Source organism: Anopheles coluzzii, chromosome 3 (genome assembly GCF_943734685.1).
Source record: "Anopheles coluzzii chromosome 3, AcolN3, whole genome shotgun sequence".
In the NCBI taxonomy this organism is placed as follows: Eukaryota; Metazoa; Arthropoda; class Insecta; order Diptera; family Culicidae; genus Anopheles; species Anopheles coluzzii.
This window is the reverse complement of record NC_064671.1, coordinates 8,796,755-8,823,189: the sequence shown is the minus strand read 5'-3', so window position 1 is coordinate 8,823,189 and position 26,435 is coordinate 8,796,755. Positions and strand designations below refer to the sequence as shown.

The window sequence follows — 26,435 nt, the reverse complement described above, 5'->3', positions numbered from 1 at the left end:
TTCAATTATTATCAAGACTTTTTAGTCAAATTTGTAGCTGCAACCTTTGTCACCGGTAAAGTCAAATAAAATCCGGCGAAAATGATTCGCTCCTTCGCTCACTGGCGAAACCTGTCATTCTTACCCCCTCCATCGGCCAAAATTGTTGATTGGGTCCGTTTGCTTTGGAAAGATTTGTTTTGAAAGGTTGTCGCAGACAGCAAAAGCAACAAACACAACAACAATATTAACAAACCCACAAAACCAAAGCCAAAACTGAGCGAAGAAAAGAAAAGAAAAGAAAACAGCGTAAAACAACACCACTTCACTATTTTCTGTGGTGGAAAATCGATAAGCGGCGAGGCTGTACACCCCCGTGTGCGATAGTGAGTTTTCCCTTCGCCGTGTGAATTGCTGCTGCTGTTGGTGGTGTTGTATTTCGCGAACTCTGGAGCGGGTGGAGGTGGCACTCGATTACATGACTCACTGCTTCGGATAAGCGTACGGCCGTGTAGTGACACCGATAATTCAATAGCCATACCATCGTCGGGGGCCATTGGAATGTGAACTGCACCATGGAGCGAGTGGAACCGATTAATGGCCCGCTGGAAAAGCGTACCCTGCCCTACGGTGATGCGGAGGATAGTGACGAGCAGCCTGAATCTCAATCGATGCTAGACGAATCAGTCGGCCCCATTGTGTCCAAAAGTGGTGATAAGAAATTCGGAATGTCTCGCGAGCTGGCCGACGGCGATGGTGGAAGTGGTGTGCAACGGTGCAGCGACGATGATGAGCGTGATGAAACAACCGAATCAACACGTCTCATCAATGAGGAAGAAGTGCAGAAGGGTGAAAAACAGGACGAGGGCGAACCCTCGTCCAACGGTGGCACAACATCGCCCGGATTGAATGGGAAAAACATTGCACTGGTACAGCCGAACAATCATCGGCGGTCCGATGAACCGACGGAGCTAAGCTTTGAGAAATGTACGTAAAATGCAGCGACTTATTCTTCCCTCCGCTCGTTTGTTTGCAAACTAATCGCCCCGGTCACGGGTCCGTGTTGGTCATTTCAGTTCCGGAAAATCACGAAGAAAAGCTGAAGCGCATCAAAATCGAAAACGCACTGGATGATCCGAAGACAACGCTCGAAACCTGGAAGCAGTTTGCCAAATCCGAGTACGGTCTGATCAATGGTGAGTTAGCGTTTCGCCAAGGTCGCTAAGCCATAGCGAGCAAGAGGGAAACTCCGTGGCGGGTGTGAAAGTTAAATTACAACTCCACAAAGGCGGGTGTTCATGCGCGAACTTTCAATGCATGTGTATGTGTGTGTGTGTGTGCGTGTTTGTGTTGATGTGTCTGCGTATATGGAGGACGTATGTTTTGTGCGTAAAGAAAATGCGCGCCGCGGGTGGCACTCCGCGGTTCAACGAGCCGCAACGGACAGCTCTATCGGGGTTCAAATCTTGCAAACGCAGTTTTAACTTGAATATGGCATTGGAATTAATTAGTGTGATAAGGTCTTTCATTAAGTAGCAACCCATTCATTTTCGAACCCATTTCCATCCTCTTGCAGATGACTTGCGACGAAAAATCTGGCCACTGCTGGTCGGTGTTGATCCACAACAGGTCGATCCAGCCCCCTCGCTGGAGGAATTGAACAGCCATCCCGAGTACAATCAGGTGGTGCTGGATGTTAACCGTTCGCTGAAGCGTTTCCCGCCTGGCATTCCGTACGAGCAGCGCGTGGCATTGCAGGATCAGCTAACCGTGCTGATTCTTCGTGTCATCATCAAGTACCCGCATCTGAAGTATTACCAGGTACACCAAGGCCTTTGTTACAAGCTTTTCAGTTTCAAAACTAATATATTTTCTATACTTTTTTAGGGATACCACGATGTAGCAATCACATTTCTGCTCGTCGTGGGTGAAGAGGTTGCATTTCATGTGATGGAAATACTGTCCACCAATCATCTGGTCGAATGTATGCAGGAAACGATGGAACCCACGCAGCGGCGGTTGATGTTCATTTATCCCCTGGTACGCCGGGAGAATGCAGCACTCTGCAGCTACCTGGAGAGGTAAGCACTTGATCGCTAGTAACGATCGTACCGTCTGTGCTCTAACGATAATTTACTTTTCTCCTTCAGATCGACGGTAGGAACACTGTTTGCTCTACCCTGGTACCTGACCTGGTTCGGGCACAGTCTCAACTCGTACCGTTCGGTGGTACGCTTGTACGACTACTTTCTGGCGTCCGATTTCCTGCTGCCGATCTACGTGACCTCCGCGATCGTGATCTATCGCCAGAACGAAATATTTCAGGAGGATTGTGATATGGCATCGCTGCATTGTTTACTGTCACAGGTAGGACCACAATTATACGAGTTAAAATAAAAAAGGCAATAAAACACACTAATTATTACTCTTTTACTTCCATTACAGCTACCTGAAGATCTCCCATTTGAATATTTGCTAAAGAGTGCCGAGAATTTGTACCGAAAATATCCCCCACGGGTCATCGAAAAGGATGTCGAAACCATGATCGCCAAAGAGTAAGAAAGATCGCTTTGTTTAGACCAATGCTTTGGTTTACTTATGTCAAATTCACCTTTTTAATTCACCCTCACAGAAAACAGCAACGACTTAACGAGGAGCGCGAGCGTGAATATCGCAAACGGTACGGCAAGAAACCGCCCCCGGTGCCGAACTCGATCATCAGCCGGTTTCTGCCCCATCTGCAGTTGTCCCGCCGGTCGGTCTTCGTTACGACCGCGTTCTCGATACTGGTCGGCTTCTGTGCGTACTACTACCGGGCGCACTATATACCGCTGGCGGCGGTCAGATGAGTGGAGCTGTTCCGAACGCGACTACCGTCGTCGTTCGTCGTTTGTGCCTCGTTGAATCCACTGGCCGCGCTTGGGCGACCCTGGTAGTGGTGGCATACGGGTGGCAGCGCACAGGTGCAGTAAAACCGAAACCGAAACCGTTTTGCTTTCAATCGGCGAATTGTGATGTATTATTTATGTCATGCTTCATCATGCTCTGTTTTTTTAACGTGTTTCTTCATCGTACGCCCTGGTTATACGTTCCAGTCACTCTCTGTACTTTTTTGTTGTTGGTACGCTTTTATTTTATTCATTTTTCCTGTAAATACGTTAGAACATTGGTTGCGTGCTTTTGTTATCGTGATGTCGATGTGGCAATATATCGATGTGGTGAGCTTGACTGGCTGATATCTGGGCGGGCGCAGGATGAACAGAGCAGGGGAGGGAGGGTTTTTTTCGTCATCGAATAGTTTAAATATTTCATTTTTGTTGTGTCGATATTTTTTTGTACCATCGAGATTTATGAATAAAATTATTTCAATTGCTTACAAGCAGTGTTTTTGATGATTGATAAATGAGAAAAAAGATAATAAAAACAATCTGCAACTCAATGTTAAACGTAATGTAAATGGCAATGTCAATGTAAATCAAGAAAGAAACGAAAATTAAATAAATGTTCTCGATATAAAAAACAGCACTATAAATATTGCACTCACTGTGTTTGTGCAACCCGCGGTGGCATTTTGCAATTTCGTTCAGCGCGCTGGCAACACTGGCCAACTGGACCGGCTGTCAAACACGTTGTTTGTTTACAATTCTCTCATTTAGCGCTTCTACAACACTAATTGCGACTGGGCTTTCCGCTAGTTCGTGCGTTCGGTGCGTTTTTTACAAACCTTGCCATTGTCTAATTGTGGTTAAACGTTTTGGGACGTTTTTTCCAATAAAAATCTGACCTAATTCATCACGAACCGTGTGTGCAAACGTGTATTTAGCTGCATCGACAAACAAACTGCCTCGGGCCACAATCCAAGCACCCATTGCCCCAGTTGGGACTACAGCAGTCGTGCGTCTCTTTGCAGCATTTTCTTGCAGCAACACAAAGGAAAAGGAACTTCACAGGTTAGATTTACGCTTTATTGCTATCCTTCAGGTCCTATCTTCACATCATTCACAGTATTTACACAGTTCTATATAAATATACTTAATCCTATCGAAGAGAGAGTTCGTTCATTGCGGAAGATAAATTGCTGTAGTAATGTGTTTTGTGTGTCATTTTCTTCTGCTTGTAGGTGTGACTCCTCCAACTGATCTTTGTGGCGTAAGTACGTGATTTCTTCTTTGGATGTGCCCCATTGGCACGTTTTACCGGATGGTTGTTGATGCGAATCACAACACACCATCATCATCATCACCAGAACGTGTCTTTCTTCCATGTTCACATTATTTTGCCCTGTCAATTTACCTTCTTCTCTCATACCGGTAACTCGAATACAGTGCAGATGCATCGGCCGATTACGGTGTGCAACGGAACAGACGATAAAACATACACAGAAAACACATAGTAATAATATCATCTAGAACAACAGCTTTCCAGTCGCATTGCATTGCTCCTACCACCCGGGTACGTTCTTCTGAAGAAGCGTCCCAGCCCGTCCCTGCTGCTACTGCGCTTCCTTTGCAAAGCAGCTCTATCGTAGCATAATAATCCAAATTAAAATAGAATACATCACTGCTTAGTGCTTATTAGAGGGGGAGGTAATCGCTCGCCATATAGGGTGGATGGGTAGCTTAGAATCTAATCGCAAAGTCAGTAAACGCCAACCGCGAACAGGTGCCCCAGTTGGTGAACTCTGCCTTGTCGATTTTGCATCCAGGCGAGCCGGTTTTCGATAGCCAATCGACCCTGTAAAAGATAGGAAAAAAAGAAACGAATTAATGCGATTTGTGGTTATAAAAGTATTTCAAATTGCTCGTGTAAAGAATTAAAGAGTGCTAACATTAGCAAGAAGAGGGATGTCTAAATACCATTACGGTAAACTATGTCCCTGCGGTCATAGAATTAGGTCAAACTCGCCGTAAACATGCACGGTGTCAAGGTTGAAATGTTCCCCGAATTTTGTGTATTTACTGGCTCGATCGTACACAATAATCGAAAACAACAGACGATCTCACATGATCGTGCCTGCGCGAAACGGGAGATGAAAATCTTTTATCATAAGCATGTGCATACACTGACGGCTAATTTATTGGGCAATATTGGATGTAAAACTGTCTCATCTTCTTCGTTGAAGCATTTTGCAATCCTCATCGAGTTGGATGCGCATATAAAAAGGGCATAACGATGAATGGGTGACGAGCGATAAACATTTGTCGAATTGTCGTCGGGTCGCCGGGCGAGGGATGAAAAGAGAACAAAAAAACAGAGCGCCTTTGCGCCTTCTGTCTGCGTCTCAAGTGTCACTGTACGCTGGTAGAAATTGTTGCCCATTCGGTTCGGCGGTGGCGTCGTCCATTCGTTCGATGCCTCTGGGGCACGGGAACGTTGTTGAAAAGTTGCCAAAAAGATGGTTTTACAGCACCAATACCATCGAAAGAGCACCGAGAGCGCACAGTGCTGAACCAGACTTGCTTATTATGATTGGTTATTTTTAGAAAAAATAAACCCAAAACGAGATCCTGCCAGTTGTTGGCTCGTTCGGTTTGGTTGTCCTGTGTGTAAGCGAGTGTTTTTTACATACGCAACACGAATGCAACCGACCATCGCGTAAAACGGGGAAATCCCAGCCCAGAAGCTAATCACTATCACTAGAAACCGTTCTGTTTGAATTTTCTTTTTCTTCTGAGAGCTAGTTTTCTTCTAGGTCAATGTGATTTCCGGCACACACAAACAGGGTGAGAGGGAGGTGTTTTGCTGCGTTGCTGGTGTGTTAATTAATCTATTCTACAACCTTCACCTAGAAACATTTCTGCAAGCGGTGCTATTCCCGGCCAAACTTGACAATGTGCAACACGAAGTGTCCTTGCCGTCTTCGTTGCACTACAAGCTATGCTATGTACCGGAAGCCCTTAGTCTAATTGTCTAAATCACGGCTACGCCTGTTAGTGGATGGATTTGTGAAAAGGGAATGTCCCGTTTGATACTTACATTTTGCCGACATCGCCCTTGGCTCCCTGCATCTTGCCCATGATGGTGCCCTGCTTGGAGTTTTTCACCCATCCCTTGATGCCCAGCGCCAGACAGTTGTCTCGGCAGCACTTGGTGAACCCACAACCTGTTGGGGAAGCAAATAAAGGGAAAAATCATTAATATTGCTTCATCATTTTAGGTAAACAGATAACCGACTGACACGGAAGAGCAAATTAGATACAAACAAACGGGAATGGATATCGCAAAGACGTTCCCTTTCGGGTGTTTGACACGTGCATCCCGCAACGTGCAATGATGCGCATCGAAACCATATCCCTTAACCATAGGGCACGTTGCCCTTTGAACGAGCAAGCACCAACAGCACACGAGACGAGTCGCGCAAAAAGCCAACGACGCGACCAGCGCCGTATGTGAGAGATGGCCATAAATAACGCTCTCGACACAATGCGGCGTCCCAAACACAATTAAGTAATAGGATACTACACACACACACGACGGACGGGGGTGGGGTTTGCGAGGCAGCAGAAGATCAACACGCGAACCCAGCGCGCTAGGCTAAAACTCGATGCTAAAAATATGCAACCGGTACATGAGTTTCTGGTACGTTCGGTTATCTGCTTCAAGACGCTGATGCTGCGGCTGACGGGACGGGGGGGTCCGATGAAGCGTGATAGATTTGTGTGGGACGATTAGTCGTCTCCGTTTGGGTGTGTTTGTGTGTGCACGCGCCTGTGGTGTTGCAAATTAGTAACCATCAGATTGAAGTCATTCGATTGGACACGTTTCGATTTCGATTTCGAGGGGGACGGGAGTTTCGGTTTGGGTCATCTACGTCGCCGAATCGAACTGAAACGGACGATTTGTATTGATCTTCGCCACGGGTGTATTAGTGGGTGTCTGAGGAACGTTCTAGAAAGACGATAAAATTCGGTCAAGCGGCTCATTATTACACGTTGAAGCAAGAGAGGGTCGGCATGGTTGTCTGATGTCCACGTTGTACAAGCTGTTTCTCGTTTCTACAGTTTAATTGTACGAGTAATTCATTCTGTTCCTATTAACTTGTTTTAAAGTTTGTTGAGACTTCAAAGGAAAGTTCCAGATAAGAACGTACACATCGTACAGTACGTAGTGCGAGTAAAAATACATCAAAACATGTCAATAAGTTAACAAAGTTATGTCGCTGCTTGTCAGCTGAAGCGCATCGTCAACCATGCTGACAGACAATTGACCGATTGGGAGAGTAAAAGTAAACAGCTGACAGAAATAGGACATGGGAGATATTATTAGAGCCACACGTTTCGGGTTGTCCTTGCTTGCAGTGGAGCTCGTGTGGCATAAAACAAGATAAGCATGTTCAATGTATTGCTCAATTCTTGGAATTACTTGAGCACAATGCTTATACTCCCTGGTTTTTATGGAGGTTTGGTATTCGACTCTATTAAAATTGCCTTCAACGACCTTTTGGATACAATAATTTAAACATTTGAGGTGTATTGACGTTGAGCATGATAATACTGTACAAAATGGATGTGTTGATTGCTTTAATGATAAAATAAGAATGATTGATCCACAATGGATGTTATGTTTTCAGACCAACAATGTTCATTGAATTATTTTCAACGGAAACACCCAACAACATTAAAACAAAACTCCTAACCACAAATAATGCACATTCGTAGATCACTTTCGCAGATCGATCGCACACCCCAATAGCGCACCAAAATGTCCTTAAACCCCTATCACACAACAAAACAACAAGCGAACAAGCACGCACCTTGCACCTGGCCGAAGATTTCGAAGTCACACTGCACCAGCACATGATCCTGCAGATCCTGGACACCCATGATGATTGCTTTTTGTTTCTGTTTTGCTTGCTCTTTTACTCTTACAACACTGTTGTCGTTGTTGTTGTTGTTGTAGCTGGCACGTTTGTTTTGTTGTTCTCAGCACGATCAATTGAAATCGAACCGCGGGAATCAATCAAAAAGCAGACCAGAAAGATCCCTCCTCTACTCGGACAAGGTCACACTTGTGTCAAGCAGTTTGCAGCACCGCTAGGTTTTCCGCTAGTTCCGAACTGTGGTTTCCGTTCCGTTGGGCAACTCACTGGTAACTGACGGTGGTGGCGTACGAGGATTGCTCATTTAGACTGTGCAAAACTCACGACTCGCCGGCAAGAAGAAGTGTGTGTGTGTTGGTGGTGGGTTTTTCGTGCTTCTTGGTGATGCTGCCTTCAATCCCCCTGACGTGTGGGAAACGTGGTCGGAAGTGTGTTGGGTGGCTTTTTTCTTTACTGTCTTTTTTCCATCCCTTTCTCTCACCAATTCTGTTAACCAATTCCCGATAGCTGTTCCGCAGCTGACGCCCTGAGCAATGCGATTGCGCTGAAGGCTCCCACCGTGTTACCGAGAGAGAGAGAGAGAGAGAGGGATCAGGTTTTTTTCTTCCCTTTTTCATGCTTTCCCTTCCTTCCGATCGATTGCCCCGTGGGACGAAAATATCCACTTGCACGATCGTCTTCGGCACTCTGGTGGCGCGGTTCGGCGGTTGTTATCACCACCACCACTAGCCAGTACTAACCCCACCGACCAGTGTCGGAAAGGCCCGCTTGTCGATGTGAGTGAAAATGGATGTGTTGTGTTGTGGCGTTTTGGTTCTTTTTACAATGTCACTATTTGTGTTGTCTCCGTTGCACGTACGCAAGCCAACGACTGGTTGTGCCTCATCCAAGCAGTGGGGTGGTGGTTTTTTGAGGACCGATGGTCCGATGGGGGGCACTTGAAAATCCATTTTTATGTCAAATCTCTAGCCTGTAGTAGTTTCTAGAGGGCATTGTAAAGTGGCATCGGGGAAAGATGCCGGTCAGATTGGAATGCTTACATTTTTATGAGTATTTTTTGTTCGAAAACGGTTCAGAAACACACGAACACATTCGTGTTTTTATTCGGCACAACGAGTAAAACGTTTTTATTGTACTATGAATTTGAATTCTTGAAAAGAAAACAGACATTGCTTTTTCGGATGAATACTTTGGCTCTTTTTTCCAAGTTTTTGCAGCATCTTTATTGTATATTTTTGTAGCAAACCTGCTGCTACCTACACCAACGTACATGATGCAACCGTTAATTGGATTTTTATAAAAGTCGGTGGAGCTGCCTGGTACTTTACATTCAGTTTTGATGGAGACGCATGGTCGGTTAAGACATTTGCTCACGATTTTGATTGCGACAGATTGCGTTGTGAATGGTCATTTAACGACGGCAGGCAAAAGCATTAAAACGAGCCTGGTTGGGAGTCAATAATTCGTTGAGTTTTGTGAGTAAAACAGGAAAACAATTGTAGTTTAGTACATGATAATGAAATTTAACACTGTTGGTTTGACGCTGTATATTAAGACGGATAATTTCAACACTTTTGTCTATTTTTTATTCAATTTTACTACCTATATTTCAACTACTTAATTTTACCACTTAGCAGCGTTGGAATGTTCATTGTGTGAAGTCGTTAAAGTGTAAATATTTTTAATCAAAATTGTGTCATGTGTTGGAGTGGTAACAATCTGCTTTCTCCTGCTTTTGTGTTAGTGATCGTTTTTTTTCTTCGTGTTTATATTTGTAAACTGTTACACCTATACTGACGCAACGAGACCAAATTTCAAGTGCCAATCGGGCGGTGAGTATCTACGTAAAGGAGGAGGCCCAGTGTCATTGCGTTACAATTATTGCGTGTTGGCGCTGCAATTAAAGTTCAACGAACGAAAACTAATGTTTGCTGGCACGAGATTGATTCGCGCCCCGTTGCACAGGTCACATTAACCTTACGATTGATGTTCTTTGCTGAGCCGTCTTGCGTCTCAGTTGAGTTTAAGATTTATAAAAGCCGGCATTCATTCGTCCAATCAACTGTTTATTGACCACATGTGCAAGTAGAACAGCAGTGCAGCAGTGCAGTGCAATAATACGTGTTTTTGCGCGTTGTTTGTCCTTGGGCGCGAGCGTGGTTCAGGTGCAAACATTCATTCACCCCGAGCGATCTAGAATCTTGGAGTGTGGCCAAACCGAAAATCCTTCCCACCCCTTTCCGCCACGACCGTATGTTTGCTGCTGGGTGGTAACAATGTTTCTGGTGCGTCCCGCTCGATATGCTATTGCGTGGTATTTCATTAACACGCTCGTACACTTCCGCGGCAAGCGCCACCGTTTGCCAGTGTCAAAGTGCCAAACAAACACTTTTACGTTCGCATTTCTGGTACCTTCCCGGTGCACGGAGATGATTTATCGAGGAAGAGGCATGCAGTTAGTTCCGGTCGTTGGCTCTCATTGGCTCGTTGGTTTCATAAAGCACCTTATTAACGCACTGTTTATATTCTTTTGCTGAAATGATTTTGTAACCGAAACCCTTCAACCGAACTGGTGCAATAGTACACGCGTTGTCACATGTTTTACACCGCGTTCGTTTTTCCTCCCTCATTCCCCCATCTCGGGGTCAATCCAGGCACACACACATACACACATACACACGTATGTGCCCGTCAGCATCGTCCGTCTGCGGAAAAGCCATTAACGTTCGAACGTCACCACCGGACGCGCGTCTTTAAACGTGTGATTTGATTTGCGTAAATACGAGACGCTATTTTTATGTTGCGCTTACCGTATCATAGCGCAGCATAGTTTAGTGCTGCGCGTCGTCTCAAACCCCACTCACTGTGTGTGTGTGTCTGTGTGACGACAGCTGTTTGACGAGAGCTTATTAGCATGGTGATTGTCAAATTTGTCTTGTATTTGTTAATTTGGGTAATGATGGGATTGAGACGGTTTCGGCATGGGCGTAGCTTAAGAATAAGCGAACCCTGCTGAGTGTAATTCAAGACACTTAATGAGCTTGATGCGAGAATGGCCTATGAGAATTAGATATTGTCAAATTCTAATCAGCATTAAGTAATTTAATGATAATGGCCTTCAGAAGTTCTTTATACCCTTGAAACTTAAGGGATTTTACCATTACATGGAAAGGGGGCCACATACTTTAAAGAAAGAGCATTTCATCCTGTGCAAAGATAGAACCAAATGTTGCTTATTTTTGCATTGCATTGCATTTTAAATTTGACTGACAAGACGTGCTGAATAATATTTAGCTTGCAATGAAACACCCTTCAGCACGGACTGCAAACGGCCCTCATTCTGACCTGCAGCTGCAGTTCGTTTGCTGGTTTTAATAGAGCCGTTTCATTCCTTACCCTTCACTCGGTAGTGGTTTAAACCCAGCAAACCCCAAAACCTGTTCTAATTAAATCAAACTAAATTACCGCAAACGGACGTAAACAAATGGCGCTTCCGATGCAGGGATTATAAGCAATAAAAATTAGCTCATTTATGGTCATTCATTTCGAGCTGGCAAGATGCGGGGATAACGTCCCTCGCCAGAGTGGCGCGCGCGTTACAACGCGCGTTCAAAATTCCAATCATTAAAATGTACCCCACGGAACGGTGCTACGCTCCCCACGGGCTAGCGGGAAGTCGAATAAATTACAGGAAAACGTCACACTGGAGCAGCAGGAATTAGCGAGGCCCTGCGAGAGGGAGGTACTGATCACTCCTTTACCGCCAAACCACCATTGGCAACGGTGGGCCCGGATGTGGCTAATACTTTTCCTGCATTTTTCCATTATCAAAACCACGCGTTACCTCGCGGTACGTGATGCACACACACACGCGCAGGGGCCGCATGACGGCCGTACGTCAATTTATCAATGAATGCCTGCCAGCATGTTGCCAATAAGTGATTTATATGTTTGGCTCCGCTTCACGGGTACCGCGGGGGGCTATGGTCGATTCTAATGAACCAGTGCGGTCCGATGGGGGCATGTGGGCGATTTGCACCATAACGCGCCGCTTATCCACGAGGTACTACGAATATGCTCCTAATTGTGTGACATTGAAATGACTATCGCTTATATCCGCTTAGGGAAATGGAAATGGCGTAAGCGTATGAATACGAAATGAGAAGCATCCCGTGTGTGCGGGGAGGTGGTTGCTTCCCATCCCGCTGCAAGGTCTCGCTGCAACGTTAGGCCGGCAAGCCGGCAGAAGGTCAAGAACCCACTCAGCACGACGCTGGCACGATCAGATTAATTTGTTCTTAGTCGTGCGTTGCGAACGAATTAGTTTGGATTATGATTGGATACCCGGCCGGAAGGGTTTGCTCCGCTAGAACGCTCCACTATTTCTAATAGTCATGGCGATTACTGTCAGATGTCTTGCCGAAAGGGTTCCTCAGCAGAGAAGTTCCTTATCAGTATTGAATTCAATTACGTCAATTGATTCGGCTTTTTTATGTTCTGTCTACTGTTGCGCATGATAGTTTCGAGCGTCTGTTTCTTAGCTCATTAATTAACTTCAAGTACTTTTCCACGTTTTTGTCGCTGTCTACCTCCACAGATAGTCTTTTGGAATGAATGAGAGCACGGTGACGGTATTCGATGACTCAAACGAAACCAAACTCCATTGAAGCATTAATCAGTTTTCGGATTCGATTGCGGGCAAAGGGGAAACACTACGCAAACGGCTTGTGCGATTTATGGATGACGATTTCGATTCTGGTATATATTTACAAAACGAATTATGCATATTTTTTGTTGTTTTACTTCCATTTATAAATTAGAGGAGCATCGCTATTGCCCGTCTTTGCCTTTTCATTCGCTAACACACGCAAAACACGACGCAGCAGCGCAACCACACGATCGCAACTTAGTGGGTAATGTGTTGGGTTTTGTTTTGTTTTCTTTCTTTAGCGCGCACGTACTACAATAGAGCCCGGCCTAGCGAGTATGAGTCCTTAATTGATTACGATAAAAAAAAAACGATAGTAACACAAATCTAATAGAAAATATTAATAAAACATCCTAATACGACTAATGGTCACTTACACGGCTACAAACATACATCATCAGTTTTCAAGTATACTGCTACGTTGCCAGAGACTTTAATGTTTTGTTAAGGAAAGAGGGTACCTATACGATTAACAAACACACTACATGGATTTAATTTGGTGGCTTTAGTTTCGTTTCTGTTGGAATGTTATAGATCTTTTTTTTTGTTCATCGTTTGTTTGAAAGCACAAATACTGTTACCGTGCTTCTAAGCAGTTTGAATACTTCACGTGGATTATATGTCTATCGAGGGATAGTGGAATGTTCCGGCGCACTACCAAAAATGGGGAATGGAGGAATGTCTCAACGCCTGTTGGCTCTACTGCGGTTGTGCTACAATAGCCCGAAGCTACTGAGCTAACCCTCAGTGCTGCTTCCTAACGGCTTACTTTCTAGTCGGCTGACTACTGTGATCACCGTTGCTCTTTGGATCGTCTATAATGGTAAGGGGTACGGCTTCCAGGTTGCGGATCACCTGATGGTTCTGATCGGCCGCGATATGGTGCTGGTGCGCCTCCTTCTGCTGCTCCTTCTGCTGGGCGGGCTGCTGTGCTGCCGTTTGCAGGCTGTGGTGGTGCTTCTTGTCCTGCAGCACACCACCGGTGCTGTTAAGATCCGCCCGCTCGAGCGCATCGAACAGGCGGCGCTGCTTCTTCTTGCGCTCCTTCTGGAAGAACAGCCTAATGTAGTAGACCGGGAAGACGACGCACTGGCCGGCCGGTTCTTCCGCGTCGATGTAAACGCCCCGCACCAGCACCGAGTTGGAGCAGTTCAGCAGGATCAGCAGCAGCAGGGCGGCACCGTGCGTTATCCAGTTGCTGAGGAGAGGATCGTCTGGAGAGTGGGACGAGACAAACATACAAAGAAAGAGAAGTCATTTATTGTTCACCTTCACCCTGGGTTGAAATGGAACTGTTTCGTGCAACTTACCGGGCAGAAAGTATGTATCGAGCGCCTGCCAGATACCTCGCCACACGTTGATTGTGCCAATGAAGCTGAAGAATAGGAACAGATCGGCGACAACGACGCGCCAGAAGCCGGTCAACCGGTCACAGGTCCATCGCATGAGCGGCTGCAGCGAGAAGGTCACCCCAGTAACACCATAGCCGATGATCTACGGAGAAACGTAAGCGAAGGCAACACAATAAGCCTTTGGTAAAACTCGTCTTTTGTGTCCGGGATGAGGTTTCTTTTGCATTGCAACAGTGAAATGGAATGTGAACTTGGGCCCTAAAATAGCTCCCGTTTTGCCTTTGATGTGTGGGACTGATTCTGCCCATCAAATGCGTGGCTGACTATGATGCCGTTTTGTCGCTTTGATTCAATTACGTGCAAATGGTGTACAGTGGCGGTCTATTGGTTTGCTTTTGTCACTTCATTAGCGTGTTTGCTATCATTGCCATTTGCTAGCTTTTGGCATTGTCGTTGCTAATCAACGTCCAACAGCGTGTCTAATCAACGCAGGTTTACTTACTATTGATGCCCACGCCGATGTACCATGATCCTCGGGGAAGAGCTTCAGATCGAGCAGCACCCAGAGGCCACGCCAAACGAATACTACGAGCGAGCCGATGACCAGCACGCTAAACATGCAGTCCAGTACGTAGAGGCCGGGATCTTTGGAGCCCTGTTGGGATATAGATAAAATGTAAAGAATGAATTAGCCGAAATCTTTGCAAGAATCAGGATTTGATAAGAATTATCTTTTGAGATCTTGAACAATGTCTACAGCTATAAATGAAAAAGTCGGTAGGAGTTATCGAATGTCTGAATGTACATTTCAGCAAGCAGTTCTTATCTCAGTAATACTGGGAATGAAATTGAATGATAAGAGCGATACCGTTTGATTGAACGTATCATATTGATAGCATCGACTGACTTACAATTGATTATTATTGTGTTTCTGCTAGATACTATAAACTTGCTGGGACAGTGGCGTCTGTTTTTCTACAGGAAGATCTAATAAGCCTGCATGCATGAAACGGTATTCATTCTTTTATTGGTCCTTAAGATGTGTTCTAAATGACCACATACTAATCGACGAAGCTACACGGAAAGCTAACATCAGCCCGAAGGACAATTCTATTTGTTTACGGGTGTCCCGGGCACGTGTAGCCGAAGGCCCACACACGTAATGCATGCAACGAAGAGTGCGGCTTAACGGCCGTAAGCGCCCGGTGTGCGCGAGCGAAACAATTAAAGGGTCACGATGAGGAAGTAAGCACTTAAAACTTGCTTACGAGATAAGTTATCATCGTGGGGAGTAGATTGGCCCAAAGGATGCAATTTATTTGCAGTTTTGTGTACGGTTCTAACTAAGTCGTTGTACGACATTGGAGTAGCATTGCAAGCACTGTTGACATCGTTCCTATTTTGTACAGGCAACACGTATTACAACTGTTTGTGCGGCTGTTTTGCACGACAGGAATCTCCCGGCTTGGTATTGGTTATCTCCAGAGTCCCAGCCGTAAACACGATATTATCTTAGAATTATCTAATAAAACGAGTTTTTTATAAGATTCTAGACGCGAAGCCGTGGGCAGACTGACATGCACACGCGCCCAAACCGGTCTCACCGTTAGCTTGAAGTACGTCGGGACGTCAAAGTACTCCCGGCGTGAGTCGTTGATGATGAGGAACGGCGTCCCCATCACGTTCCGCACGCCCTTAAGACAGGCCAGGATGAACAGACAGCCGAGCGTGATCAGCACCACGTACAGGACGTCATGCGTCGTGTACAGGTCGATCAGCTGCCAGCCACCGCGCCACCCATTAACGCACACTACACCGTATATGACCGTGTACAGGCGTGACCCGAGATAGTACGCTATCCGGTGCCGGTCTGCGTTCAGATACTGGCGCAGCGTCGCCTGGAAGATGTTGAACACGATATGGCCCACGATGCCGATGGCGAGCGACACTACCAGGCTGGTGGTCAGATCGGACGGGTAGATGTACTCGCCCATCAGGTTCCAGGTCCCCCGCCAGTAGCAGACCACCAGCGGGGCCACCACCAGCGAGGCGTACAGGTAGTCGATCAGCTCGAGCAGCAACCCATGGTAGCTCGGCCGGAACTGGGCGGTGCCGATGATGCCGTCCTCGATTCCGGCGATGCTACCCCGCATGCTGCCCCCGTCGTTTGCGGTTTTTACGGGACCTTGCTTCTTGATCCTCAAACTCTACACGAGGTCTACAGCGGCACCAGCGGAATCCCGGGCGCTGTCTAGTGTCCCGGGACACTTTGGTAAGCAGCAATAGCGTGTGGCGGCGCTATCGATACGCCACACCGACGTTCCTTGCGGCCGGGCAGTACATTCACTTTTTTCTTATCCACTTGCGCGGCACCGCAGACAGAAGGGGAGCTTCTGGGGTAGTATTGTGTGATGTGAACCACTCTGTCAAAGATCGCTTTTTTTTAGCACTCGTGCACGCTACTACACCTCGCAGATAATCACCGTTCCGTTTGCACCCCTGCCACTGTACAACTCATTTCCAGTTTGTTGTTGTTTGTGCCAGCCAATTGGGCCGTGCCGAGAACGTCACCGTCACAACACCGAGTAGTGCACCAACACTCGCAACGTGTCATCCGAGCGTAACGAGCACACGCACTGCTCGGTGCACACACACTCACGCTAGTGACTCACTAGAAACGAGCTGTGGAGAGGGAGTAGAAATGGTTTGAATTTCGTCTGAGGCAAAACCTCATGCACACTTCAACATTGAACTTCAGCGGAACTGTGACACTGCTGGGCACGTGGAAGGATGTCCGAGATCGATCTTTACCACCATACACCGACGATAAATGGCACCGTGTGGAAGTGAATGAGTAAGGGAGCGTGTTTCCAAAATATGATAAGCTGATAGAGTGCCTGATAAGACCGCGAATGAGTTCTTCCTGGTGTTGGTGGAGAAACTTCCCACCGAAAACAACAAAACACCGCTAAGATTGGTTTACCGAAAAAGGGGGCATCTACCTTGTGATCGTCGTTATCAAGATGCGCAACGTCTAGATCTCCTAGACAACAAAAAGCCTGGATAAGATTCAATTTAAAGATCTTGTTTTACCACGAAGATATCTACAGAGGCATCTAGTATAATCCGAATAAGACCGGAGGTGCCAATGCTGCCATTAACACTCTTTGATTTTAACGTCCGTCGATAGCATCCCGCAATAACGTTTGTTGCTGTCGGCAACAAACCAAGCGGCAAACGACTAGAGCCTACCCTAGAGCAGTAGCCCCTGATAAGAAGCCAATAAAGCACGATAAATATCGCTGGCAGGCGTGTAATAAAAAGAACCTCCGGTCGATCTATGGCACACTCATCGTTTATTTTCAGCACTGATAGCTGTCAGTCTAATGAAGATAACTTAACCGCCACAACAGGTCACAGGATTTTGTTTTGAAGTTCAGCAATATGGTGGTAAAGATCAAACTCGCGCTCGCCAATATCCGTATCACTCTTTGGGCTGTTGGGCTTCGGCTTAGTACACACTCTACCTTGATGCTGGAATTGGCTCTTTCTTGCCTTCTGGCCGAAAAGCTGTTTATTCACTCACACCCAACAGTAAACGGCACTTCCCGCGCACCAAAACCTTGGGAACCGTACACCAAACCGCACACCGAAACACCAGAATCGAGGCACGATCGTTAAGCGGCGACCGTGGAGCGCAACTTTTTGCGGCTCATAATTCGAATAAATCACTTGTAATGGTGGACGCCTCGGCGGGCCACACCGCTGGGGAAGGGCAATGTTTGCGCTAATGTGCTGCGTTCAATTTAATGCCTTTAATCCAATTGATATCCGCGTACGCACGCGGCGGTCACTACTCTGATGTCATCCGTCGGTAACTTTGAATTCTACGCTAGTCGCTAACTGGGCTAAGATATCCTTTTTGTTGCCGATCACACGCACCACCGGTATTTTTCGCAAGATTTCTTTTGCGTGTTACTTTTTCGTTTCTCTTTGTTCTCACGCCGCGCTCAGGATCACACTCAACCACGGTGGCACTACAGGATTCACACGCACGTTCCGACGTTCCGGGAGCGTTCGATGCGGTACCGATCGGCTGGCAGCACGGGAATCGAGTAATCAGATTAGCCCGAATCATCCGAATCAGCCGTCGGATCGGGAATGGACTGTTATCATCCAAATTGTTCTAATCAAACTGGACTGGGCAGTTCGGGCCCGCGGTCCCGTAGTGTGTGCCTTTGCCGCGCGGCTGTACCGATCTGTGCGCTCCGGTGCGCGAGTGTGTAGGACGTTTGTGCGCCACTGCCACACACCAGTGTGCGCGATCGTTGTCGCCAGCTGACGAGCGCACGACACCGCGCCACCGGTGCGCTAAGCAGGGTAGGGATATGCTCGTGCTTTAATGTCCCTGTCGCCCCTGTTCTCCGCTCCAGTCCGCCATATCCAACGATTGTTTATGTGAGGGTGTGTGAGTGAGCCAACTTGTATGGATATGACAGATGTGGAGCGAATGTGATAGTCGCGGCACACACAAACTGGAATTGTGGTCTGGTGGTAGTGTCCCTTTCAGCGTGATGTGCGTGATTGATTGTGTCTTGTCGCGCGTACATTGCGTACGTATACCTCGCTAGCGACCGCTTGTTGGTCCGGTTTTGTCTGCTACTTCTGTGCTTTCCCTCCGTTCCAGTAGTACTACCTAGAGGTTCACGATCACCGTACATAACTCGCCGGTCGCCGAACACCCGCGTTAGGTGTGTGTAGTGGTTGCGCCTGCAACTGCAAACCATGCCCCGGGGCAATGCAGCCATCTCGGTGCATACACAGTGGGACCGACTGGCACTGGAGGAAGGGGTAGACGTGCCCCTACTTGTGTTCATGTGTGTAACTTTCCATGCGCGTAGAACATTCTTGCGTGTTGACGTTCCGAAATGTGTTGTGGTTTCGGATCTCCCCAAATCTGACGGGGGCGTCGATGTCGGGGCAACTCGTCGCACATAAACACTCACATATGAAGGATCGTTTCTCTCCCTTCCCTTACCTGCCTTATGAAAGCGGTAAGCTGTTGGATGAGATTTAGGGGAACATCGATGCAGCTGTATCGTTGCATTTGTGCATTCTTCTTCATTAGAGCACGTCGAAGCTCCCTAGAGCAGAGTTCTTGATGTTATGTTTCAAACATGTCAAATAAATGGAATCGTCTCCTTCATGGGTCGGCAAACTTTGCGACCAAAAGAACCAAATTCTACAAAAAGGCTTGTAAGGCTCAAATAGATAACCCAAAAGTAAAAATGTTTAAAAGTTCTACGAAATATACGAACGGCAAAGAGCATCCATCTAGACAGCAAAGATCTGCAATGTGGCTTGCGAGTCGTACTTTGCGGACCGCTGGACTACTTGTGTTTTGCATATTCAGAATTGGTTCTATATTTGACTACAACAATATATGTCGACTTGTTTCTTGAATACAATTTAATTTGAATTCCATAAACGATTTTTTTAGATCTCAAATGTCTGATCTAAAATACGATCGGTATTTCAATATGATTTTAGAGCATGCTTCAGAAGATGTACAGTACACTTCACTTGGCGCTACTCTTAAGAAGATGTGAAAGGTTTTGTAATACCTAACATGTTTTTTCTACATGTTCTTCCAGAGAAGTTACAGATGTCTAGATGCACCCAATTTTGTCAACTCTCAATAGTTTCCTCATGACAATTTCATTTCAACAATTGATAAGCCCTTCGCCTTCATGACACAATAGGGCAGTTCCTACGTTGCGAGAAGAATCTAGACAGCAGATAGTTTGGTTGTCTAAATAGAAAAGAAGATGACAATTCTAGAATTTCCAGAATTGTAGACAAGTTGTGGGGAATGCTCATAGACATATTGACCCTTTTTTTGTAACCTGTTTACAAAATGCGTTTCTATCTCTAGGTCGCTTGTTTGCCATTGCTTCAAAATATTTACTACGCACCAATGTGCTCGAGATCTCGTGACCCGCTCTCCAACAACCTTAGAAACGTTACCCGCAAAACGGAAGCTTTGATTTGTTTGGCTTCATGAGCGCGCCACACGCACGGGCGGCAGCCGCGATGCTGCGTCCCTGTGCAACGAACGACCGCAGGTTCTCCCCCGCCCAGCTGCTGCTGCGGCGCGGTACGGCATTCGGATGACTGTGCGCGTGACATCGGCCCAGAGAGTGTGTAGCGAGCGAGAGCGTCCGCGGCTCGGCTTGTGCTCCGATTATCAAACGCATACTGGCGCGTTATCAGGGCAATAAAGCGATCAGTCTCCCGGCTGCACGTCGTCGGTATGATCCGCGTAACTCCGCCGCACCGTGCGGCTGTGCTGTGACACGCACTTTCGCTCGGATGCGTTTCGAGCGCCGCGTTGTTTTGGTGTAGGTCGCAGCGGCGCATCGCGTCGGACGCCTCGCGCGAATGGGTTTTGTCAGCGGTCGTATCAGCAAAACCCCGGAGAACGATCCCGGGCGGGATGCCGATAACTGGTGGATGGAAAATTTTCCACATTTGTGTGAGATTACGCGTGAGCGCGGGATGCGCACGCATGGGATTGGATTATGGATTGCATCGCTGGCGGGAGATTAAACACAGGACGCCGCTCAAGGTAAAATTCCATTCAGTTCATTGAATGGATCGTGGATGCGGTGCCGTAATATGTACCAGTCCCTGCAACCCTATCGATTGCCCATTTGCACGGCTTCTGTCCTTTCGTGAAGTTAGTCGTGCATCGTGATCGTGTTGTTGCGTTTCAATGACTGCTTAATGTCACGTTCCAAGGCGACACCGTTTGATTATGGAGCGCATTTACCAAGATTAGAAGTTTTATAACCCCAGAATAAAAAAAACACTTGTAACACCACCATTCCAACATACCATCAGACCATAGCCCGGGACAAACAAATCACAAAGTAGATCAGGCAGCCCAGATACGTACCCGTTCGGTAGCAACCAATCGAACGTATTGCAAACCCCCCCAGCCATTGCTATACTCCCACATCGAACGGTTGTCACGGAAGACACGGTAGATAAGAGAAAATCCCCCCGTCACGGCTAACATACGGATGGACCGGCAGTTTGGCGTAGTGGCGAACCCAACCGCATGGGCGGACTTACCTTCGATTTGAAGTACGTCGGTACGTCAAAGTAACCGTCCGGTGAATCATTGACAAACGGTGCACCGGCTACATTGCAGAAGCTCTGTATCGAGCCCAGCAGTAGCAGTGCCACCAGGGACGCTTCCATAAAGAACACCAGGCTGGGCGGCGAGTAGCGATCGATCAGTATCCAACCGCCGCGCCACGTCGCCACACACATCGCCCCGTAGATGTAGGTGTACACGCGGGACAGCAGATAGAAGGAAACCGGACGCACCTCAACGTCCAACCATCGCTCAAGCGTCGTCTGCAGCAGCATAAAGAACAGATGTCCTCCGAGCCCGAACACCTGCAGCGTGATCATGCGCAGCACTTCATCTTCCGGGAAGAGCAGCATGTCCATCAGGTTCCAGGTGCCGCGCCAGAAGCATATTACCAGCGGGCCGATCACGAGTGCCGCATATATGCTGTTGACGATATCCGGCACCTTCGGCTCATCGTTCGCTAGCGTCTTCCGCGCACTACCGGTCAGTTGATCGAGCCTCAGAAAGCTACCGCGCATACTGTATACCGCTTTGGAGGATATAGGCAGAACACACACAGAAAGTGAAGAAAAAAAACCCCCGGTGAGCACCGAAAAACTGTCAGGAGTCGGAATCCTGCGCACGGTACGCGAATGTCCCGAATCTTTCACGCACTCTAGCACTGGTTGGGCGTGTTCGTGGCCGCTTAGTCCTGTTGCTGCACATTCACATGCACGAGGGTAGCCCGATCGCTACGCGAAACCGCCAGACGCACGGGCGTCTCACTCACAACCTTTCGCCAGCGTTTCTATGTGGCAAAACTCTTGTGGCGATGTGCGCTTCTTTCACTTCAAACTCGCGGCGCGACACTCTAATCCGTCCGTTTCGCTAGCCCGACTTGTGGATGCGCTTCTTCGGATGGCACTGCTGCGCGCACTCTAATCGCACAATACTGTCGCTCTGTTGACTGCACCCCGGGCCGACACCGATTGGAAGACTGACGGTCGGAAGTATGTCAATGGCTTTATAGTTTCACCATGGTGTGGGCCGTGGGTTGCTTTGTTTATGTGTGGCCACTGTGGGCACTCACGTCCTCCCGTCCTCCAGCTACTCTGCCCCCTAGACCCCAAAGCCTCTAGAGCGGAGCTGTCAGTCAGTCGGACCGGGGTTGAGATGCTGCCACAGGTACCACAGACGCTGAGATGCATCCATCTCACAGATCTGTCCCCTTCGCACGGATCGGTATCGATAAGATTGTTGTGATGCCGTCTTATAGTGGTGGTTTAAGGCTTGTTAGTCGCGGGAGTCTTATCATTGAGTGCGGCTGTGTGCGGCTTTGCATCCCACGAGCCTACCACGCCCTGAGTGTGACACTTCAGCAAGATCCGGCATTGCGGAGCGAGGGGAGACGCTTGCCCGTTTTCTGAGTAGCCTGCAATTGTATTTGGCAGGTATGGAAGATCTTGCCACCACTACTCACAAGAAGCTTTTCTTTTGGCTAGATAAGTTTGGGGAGCGATAATGAAGGAAGCTTCTTCACTGGACACGACATACCGCGCGGTGCGTCACTACTACAGGACAATTAACCGTTCGGAAGGCTGTATTGCAAATCGATTTATTGAGATATTTGCATTCTCGTCCACCGCCTCGATCATTCTTCATCTGCCACTCCTCCCCAGGTCCAACTGATAAGCTTTCTCGCACGCGAGCATCCGCAATCTGGCGGAGATAGCGTAGGGCCAGACAACTGTCGCATTGTTCCGGGTTATCTAAGCGCTTCGAGTACGAGATTTCATGCCCAACTGAAACGGCTGCTGGACACGGTATTGCCTGCGAGACAACAGGGACCGCGGGTGTCAACGAGTGCGAATTTTAACCAATGCAAAAAGGGACACACTGAGTCGACTCCACTCTTCAGTGTTGGAGGCGCGCACAAAGCACAAAGCGCCATCATGGTGCGATCGTGTTGGCTCCGATTGATTTCACGAAGGTTCTGTTTTGGACACTTTCTATCGTTAGCCTGCCGTGGCTTAAACCTGTCAGTGGGTGTTGCTTTTGTTTGATAAGCTAATACCCGCATGATGGGGGCCGCGACAATGAGAAGGTGCCGTACACCTTGGGCACTGGAAAATTTGCAATCAAAGTACAGTGTCATCAGGCTTTCCTGGCAGAGCTGGCACGCTTTTGTACGCGGAAAAGAAGGTTTGAGAAATTGCTACCTTTCTTCATTACCACATGGCGAAGTCATGGGTTTCACACGACTGTTTTTTTGTGTTACAAGATAAAAAAGGAAAAAAAACAAACAAACAATGGTGCTGTGTTTATAAATACGGCTGACCTTTTTTGTCGCCAAAAGACACGTGATCAGCGCCTGTAGTGGGCGAAATGGTTTCGGTGACAAAGCGCAGTACGCTAAATGATAAGCAGGCCGTTTGATGCACAGTCGGCGGCGCCTTTTAATTTAGCATCATTGTCACAGGTTCCCGTTATCGTGCTACCGGTTATGATCGATTATGTTTCGGTTAATGGTATCAGTAGGGTGCAAAAAGAGAAAGAATGTAAGCTTCACTACGTTTTGTTTGGTGTCAATATTTCCTGGTATTTAAAGCGATGCTCTTTCGATGTGATGGCTTATTATACCTTTGTGTTGTTTTATGAGTCGCTTATGTAGTTACATGACCAATCCATCAATAAGACTCTAAAAACAAATGTATATCCAGTAATGTTAAAATATATAACAAAATTCGAACAAAATATTAAATTAAGTCTTCTCACGTAAGGTGCAACACATGCCGAAAATAGCATTTTTATAGCTCATATAAGCAAACAAACTCAAGGAGTGCTTTCCCTATCAACAGAGCTATAATTTCCTTTACAAAAACCGGTGACACTGATAGCCATCTTCAGTTTTCCGCCCCTCCACAGATGAGCGTTCTTCACTGTGTAAAAGCAAACGCTTTCGCAGTCGCATACCGTCTGCTTTACTGCCCTCTCAGCCGCTCTAAAAGAAACCAAAACAATGGCCCCGGCCCCGGCGGGTAATCGATTTAATAGACTGCAAATATTTACCTTCATCCTGAAGCGCGTCGGAAAGCTAAACATTGCCTCCTTTCGATCGGTGAGGATGATGAATGGTGGCGCTAGCAAATTTCGGACCGATTTCGACAGCACCAGCCCCACGAGACAGATCGCCGATATGGAGAGCGCGGGCAGGAGATTGAATGCTGCAACAAAACATTAATGATAAAAAAAGAATGAGGAAAGGAAGGCTTGTTAGAGTTGGAAGGGACAAACAGCCAATCAAAAATGACCGATGCAGCAAATGTGAATTTCTTTCATCGCGCGTGGGGCCCAATGTGGAATGAGCTAAACAAACTAGAATTGTGTCGCTGGTATAATTAACTTGAAGGAGAAAAACAGAATGATTTCTTTTGCATCACATAACCCGGACGGGATATTATCGAGCGCTAACACACACACACATCGTTGCGTATTACATATTGGTGATTTAATTTACGATTAAATAATCGATTAGAGATCGCTAGACTTGTGTCTCCGGTGGCGATCACTTGCATCGCTCCTTCCCCCTTTTTTGCATCGACTAAATGCTGCTAATGGTAGCAATTCGCTCGCGGCAGCTATACAATGCCAGCGCGTCGAGTGGCAAGCGACCGGTGTGTAATTACACTATCGTCACGCAGTATCGCGGCGCTAATTGTCGGTACGTAATGTGTGTAGAATGGCCACAAACAGCGGTTGATTGGCAGCAGGTCGCCTGGACTGTTCCCGCGTTCGATCGTACGTCAGTGTATCGCAAGCGCTCGCGCCAGACTTTGTGTGGCAAGCAGGATAAAATAGCAGCGTGCCCGAAAGCACCCGTCATCACTCATCCCTGGAGCCTGGAGCCCTTGCTGACGAGTGCCCTCGGGACACAAACCGGGGCCAAAGTGCCACGTGGAGTGGAAATTCGTTTTTATAACTTACGGGGGCGAGGAGGTCACTATTTTTAGCACCGAGCGCGCGAAATGCGCTGCGTGGCTGCAGCCATAAAATGGATGTAGCGTTTTACAGGTTAATTTATGATGTCATTGTAGCGGTAGTGCAATATCGCACGGGATTAAAAAGGCGGAAGCGACACGGACAGCCGGCGAAAGGATGATTTGCCGTGGATTTTATCTAGACTGTAAAAACACGCGTTGATAAATGCTCATCAAGTGGCGGGGCTCGGCTGATGGGCTCGCTCGTTATGAGTTATGAATGGTGCGGCAATTATAGATGGAAACGGGGTTTCGCTCTGACTGGGGTGTTGAGCTTCAATTTTGAGTGATATGGTTGTTAGTGATGGTTGTTAATTTGCACTGCTGGCTCACATCCACAACCAAATCGGTACATCCTGATGATGTCAATTACGACGGCTTTGTTTTTATTAAAATTAATGCATTTAACCTGTTCCATTCTTTCGCCTTAACACTCTACTTTGTGTACCGGAAACACGATCACTGCTGCTGCTTGTTTGTTACCGTTGAAAAGCACGTGCTCTATCACGTGCGCTCGAGCCGTCTCATTTAATTGCCTTTAATGATCACGCTCAATTATATTAACGCATACACAAACATACTGGACAACATATTAACATTTTCCCCAACCGCAACGTCACATCATCCATCACTCCCTGTCACCAGGCCAGCGAACCGGTTTCGAAAAGCCACCAACTCACCAAAGTACAGCTCCATCACGTTCCAGCCACCGCGCCAATGCATCAGGCACGCCATGCTGAACGCGTACGTGTACATGCGATTGACCAGCCACCGTTTCACGCCGGACCAGCGACTTTTCGGTGCAGCGCGCGCCAGCGTTAGGGCCGCATTCAGCGGCTCCCGGAGCAGCGCGAAGGTGGTGTGCAGCGTGGCGCCCAGCACAAAGCACAGCCAGCCCGGGAAGTGCGAACCGTTCAGATCCATCCAGCCCCAGGTGCCGCGCCAGTGCGCCACCACCATCGGCGTTATCAGGAACAGCGAGAACAGACTGTCCCCGAGGTGCAGCAGGCGCTTCCGGCAGTGGCCGGTACGGTGCCGGTGCTCCTCCCGCAGCTCGAACGGCTCCGGCGTCGGACCGAGCGGCGTCTCTTCCGCAACGCTGACCGACTGCATGCTGGCGGTGGGTGACATTGGAATGGCGTCGCTCGGATGTTGGGAACACTTGGGGCAATCAAAATTCACGCTTTGTAAAACACTCGAGACACTAAGTGCGGCTAACTCCCCCAACCCAAGGGATCTTGGATGGAGCTTTCGGATGGAGCGGAGCTTTAACTCGGTCTACATCTCCGCGGGGAATTAGTTGGTGTGTCTATCGGTTGCATCGACGAAATGAGGCCAAATCTCGGCACACACTCGCGCGACCTTCACGCACTACCAGCGACACGCAAATTAGTTAAGG

At 47.5% G+C, this 26,435-nt stretch overlaps 4 protein-coding genes across 9 annotated transcripts in view; 2 read left to right on the top strand and 2 right to left on the bottom strand.

Moving 5' to 3' along the window:
- The first annotated feature begins 171 nt into the window (after window positions 1–171).
- Window positions 172–3,358, top strand: LOC120955170 (TBC1 domain family member 20). Its single transcript, XM_040375753.2, has 7 exons — window positions 172–966; window positions 1,056–1,175; window positions 1,556–1,800; window positions 1,867–2,060; window positions 2,130–2,346; window positions 2,425–2,534; window positions 2,612–3,358. The coding sequence occupies exons 1-7, from the start codon at window positions 555–557 to the stop codon at window positions 2,826–2,828; spliced, it is 1,515 nt and encodes a 504-aa protein (XP_040231687.2). The 5' UTR covers window positions 172–554; the 3' UTR covers window positions 2,829–3,358.
- Window positions 3,359–3,598: 240 nt separating this feature from the next.
- The window catches only part of LOC120955169 (phosphopentomutase), a 58,493-nt gene continuing 35,656 nt past the window's right edge, over window positions 3,599–26,435 (top strand). Inside the window, exons 1-2 of one of the 4 annotated variants that reach the window (XM_040375747.2) lie at window positions 3,599–3,929; window positions 4,100–4,128. The gene's annotated coding sequence lies outside the window, so the exon portion shown is untranslated. The other 3 variants (XM_040375750.2, XM_040375748.2, XM_049609671.1) reach the window with 3 other exon arrangements.
- Window positions 3,923–8,116, bottom strand: LOC120955176 (acylphosphatase-2). The gene is made up of 3 exons (XM_040375764.2): window positions 7,733–8,116; window positions 5,956–6,082; window positions 3,923–4,713 (listed from the first exon to the last, which is right to left on the bottom strand). Exons 1-3 carry the CDS (start codon window positions 7,800–7,802, stop codon window positions 4,599–4,601), a joined length of 312 nt encoding a protein of 103 aa, XP_040231698.1. The 5' UTR covers window positions 7,803–8,116; the 3' UTR covers window positions 3,923–4,598.
- Window positions 13,061–26,373, bottom strand: LOC120955171 (uncharacterized). Of its 3 annotated transcripts, none has more exons than XM_040375754.2 (5): window positions 25,717–26,373; window positions 24,069–24,223; window positions 14,361–14,513; window positions 13,817–14,000; window positions 13,061–13,720 (listed from the first exon to the last, which is right to left on the bottom strand). In XM_040375754.2, the coding sequence occupies exons 1-5, from the start codon at window positions 26,165–26,167 to the stop codon at window positions 13,272–13,274; spliced, it is 1,392 nt and encodes a 463-aa protein (XP_040231688.2). In that variant the 5' UTR covers window positions 26,168–26,373; the 3' UTR covers window positions 13,061–13,271. The 3 variants fall into 3 exon arrangements, with proteins under 3 accessions (XP_040231688.2, XP_040231689.1, XP_040231690.1); XM_040375755.2 differs by lacking the exons at window positions 24,069–24,223; window positions 25,717–26,373 and adding exons at window positions 15,463–16,540; window positions 17,386–19,079; XM_040375756.2 differs by lacking the exons at window positions 24,069–24,223; window positions 25,717–26,373 and adding an exon at window positions 20,996–22,197.

Coding starts and splice junctions, on each gene's coding strand:
- LOC120955170 (XM_040375753.2), top strand. CDS start 555: ATGGAGCGAGTGGAACCGATTAATGGCCCGCTGGAAAAGCGTACCCTG. Junction 967..1,055: donor GGAGCTAAGCTTTGAGAAAT/GTACGTAAAATG, acceptor TGGTCATTTCAG/TTCCGGAAAATCACGAAGAA. Junction 2,061..2,129: donor CTCTGCAGCTACCTGGAGAG/GTAAGCACTTGA, acceptor TTTCTCCTTCAG/ATCGACGGTAGGAACACTGT.
- LOC120955171 (XM_040375754.2), bottom strand. CDS start 26,167: ATGTCACCCACCGCCAGCATGCAGTCGGTCAGCGTTGCGGAAGAGACG. Junction 14,514..24,068: donor CGACGCGCTTCAGGATGAAG/GTAAATATTTGC, acceptor ATATCCCAACAG/GGCTCCAAAGATCCCGGCCT. Junction 13,721..13,816: donor CGATACATACTTTCTGCCCG/GTAAGTTGCACG, acceptor CCCACTCTCCAG/ACGATCCTCTCCTCAGCAAC.
- LOC120955176 (XM_040375764.2), bottom strand. CDS start 7,802: ATGGGTGTCCAGGATCTGCAGGATCATGTGCTGGTGCAGTGTGACTTC. Junction 6,083..7,732: donor AATCTTCGGCCAGGTGCAAG/GTGCGTGCTTGT, acceptor CTTCCCCAACAG/GTTGTGGGTTCACCAAGTGC. Junction 4,714..5,955: donor AAGGGCGATGTCGGCAAAAT/GTAAGTATCAAA, acceptor TATCTTTTACAG/GGTCGATTGGCTATCGAAAA.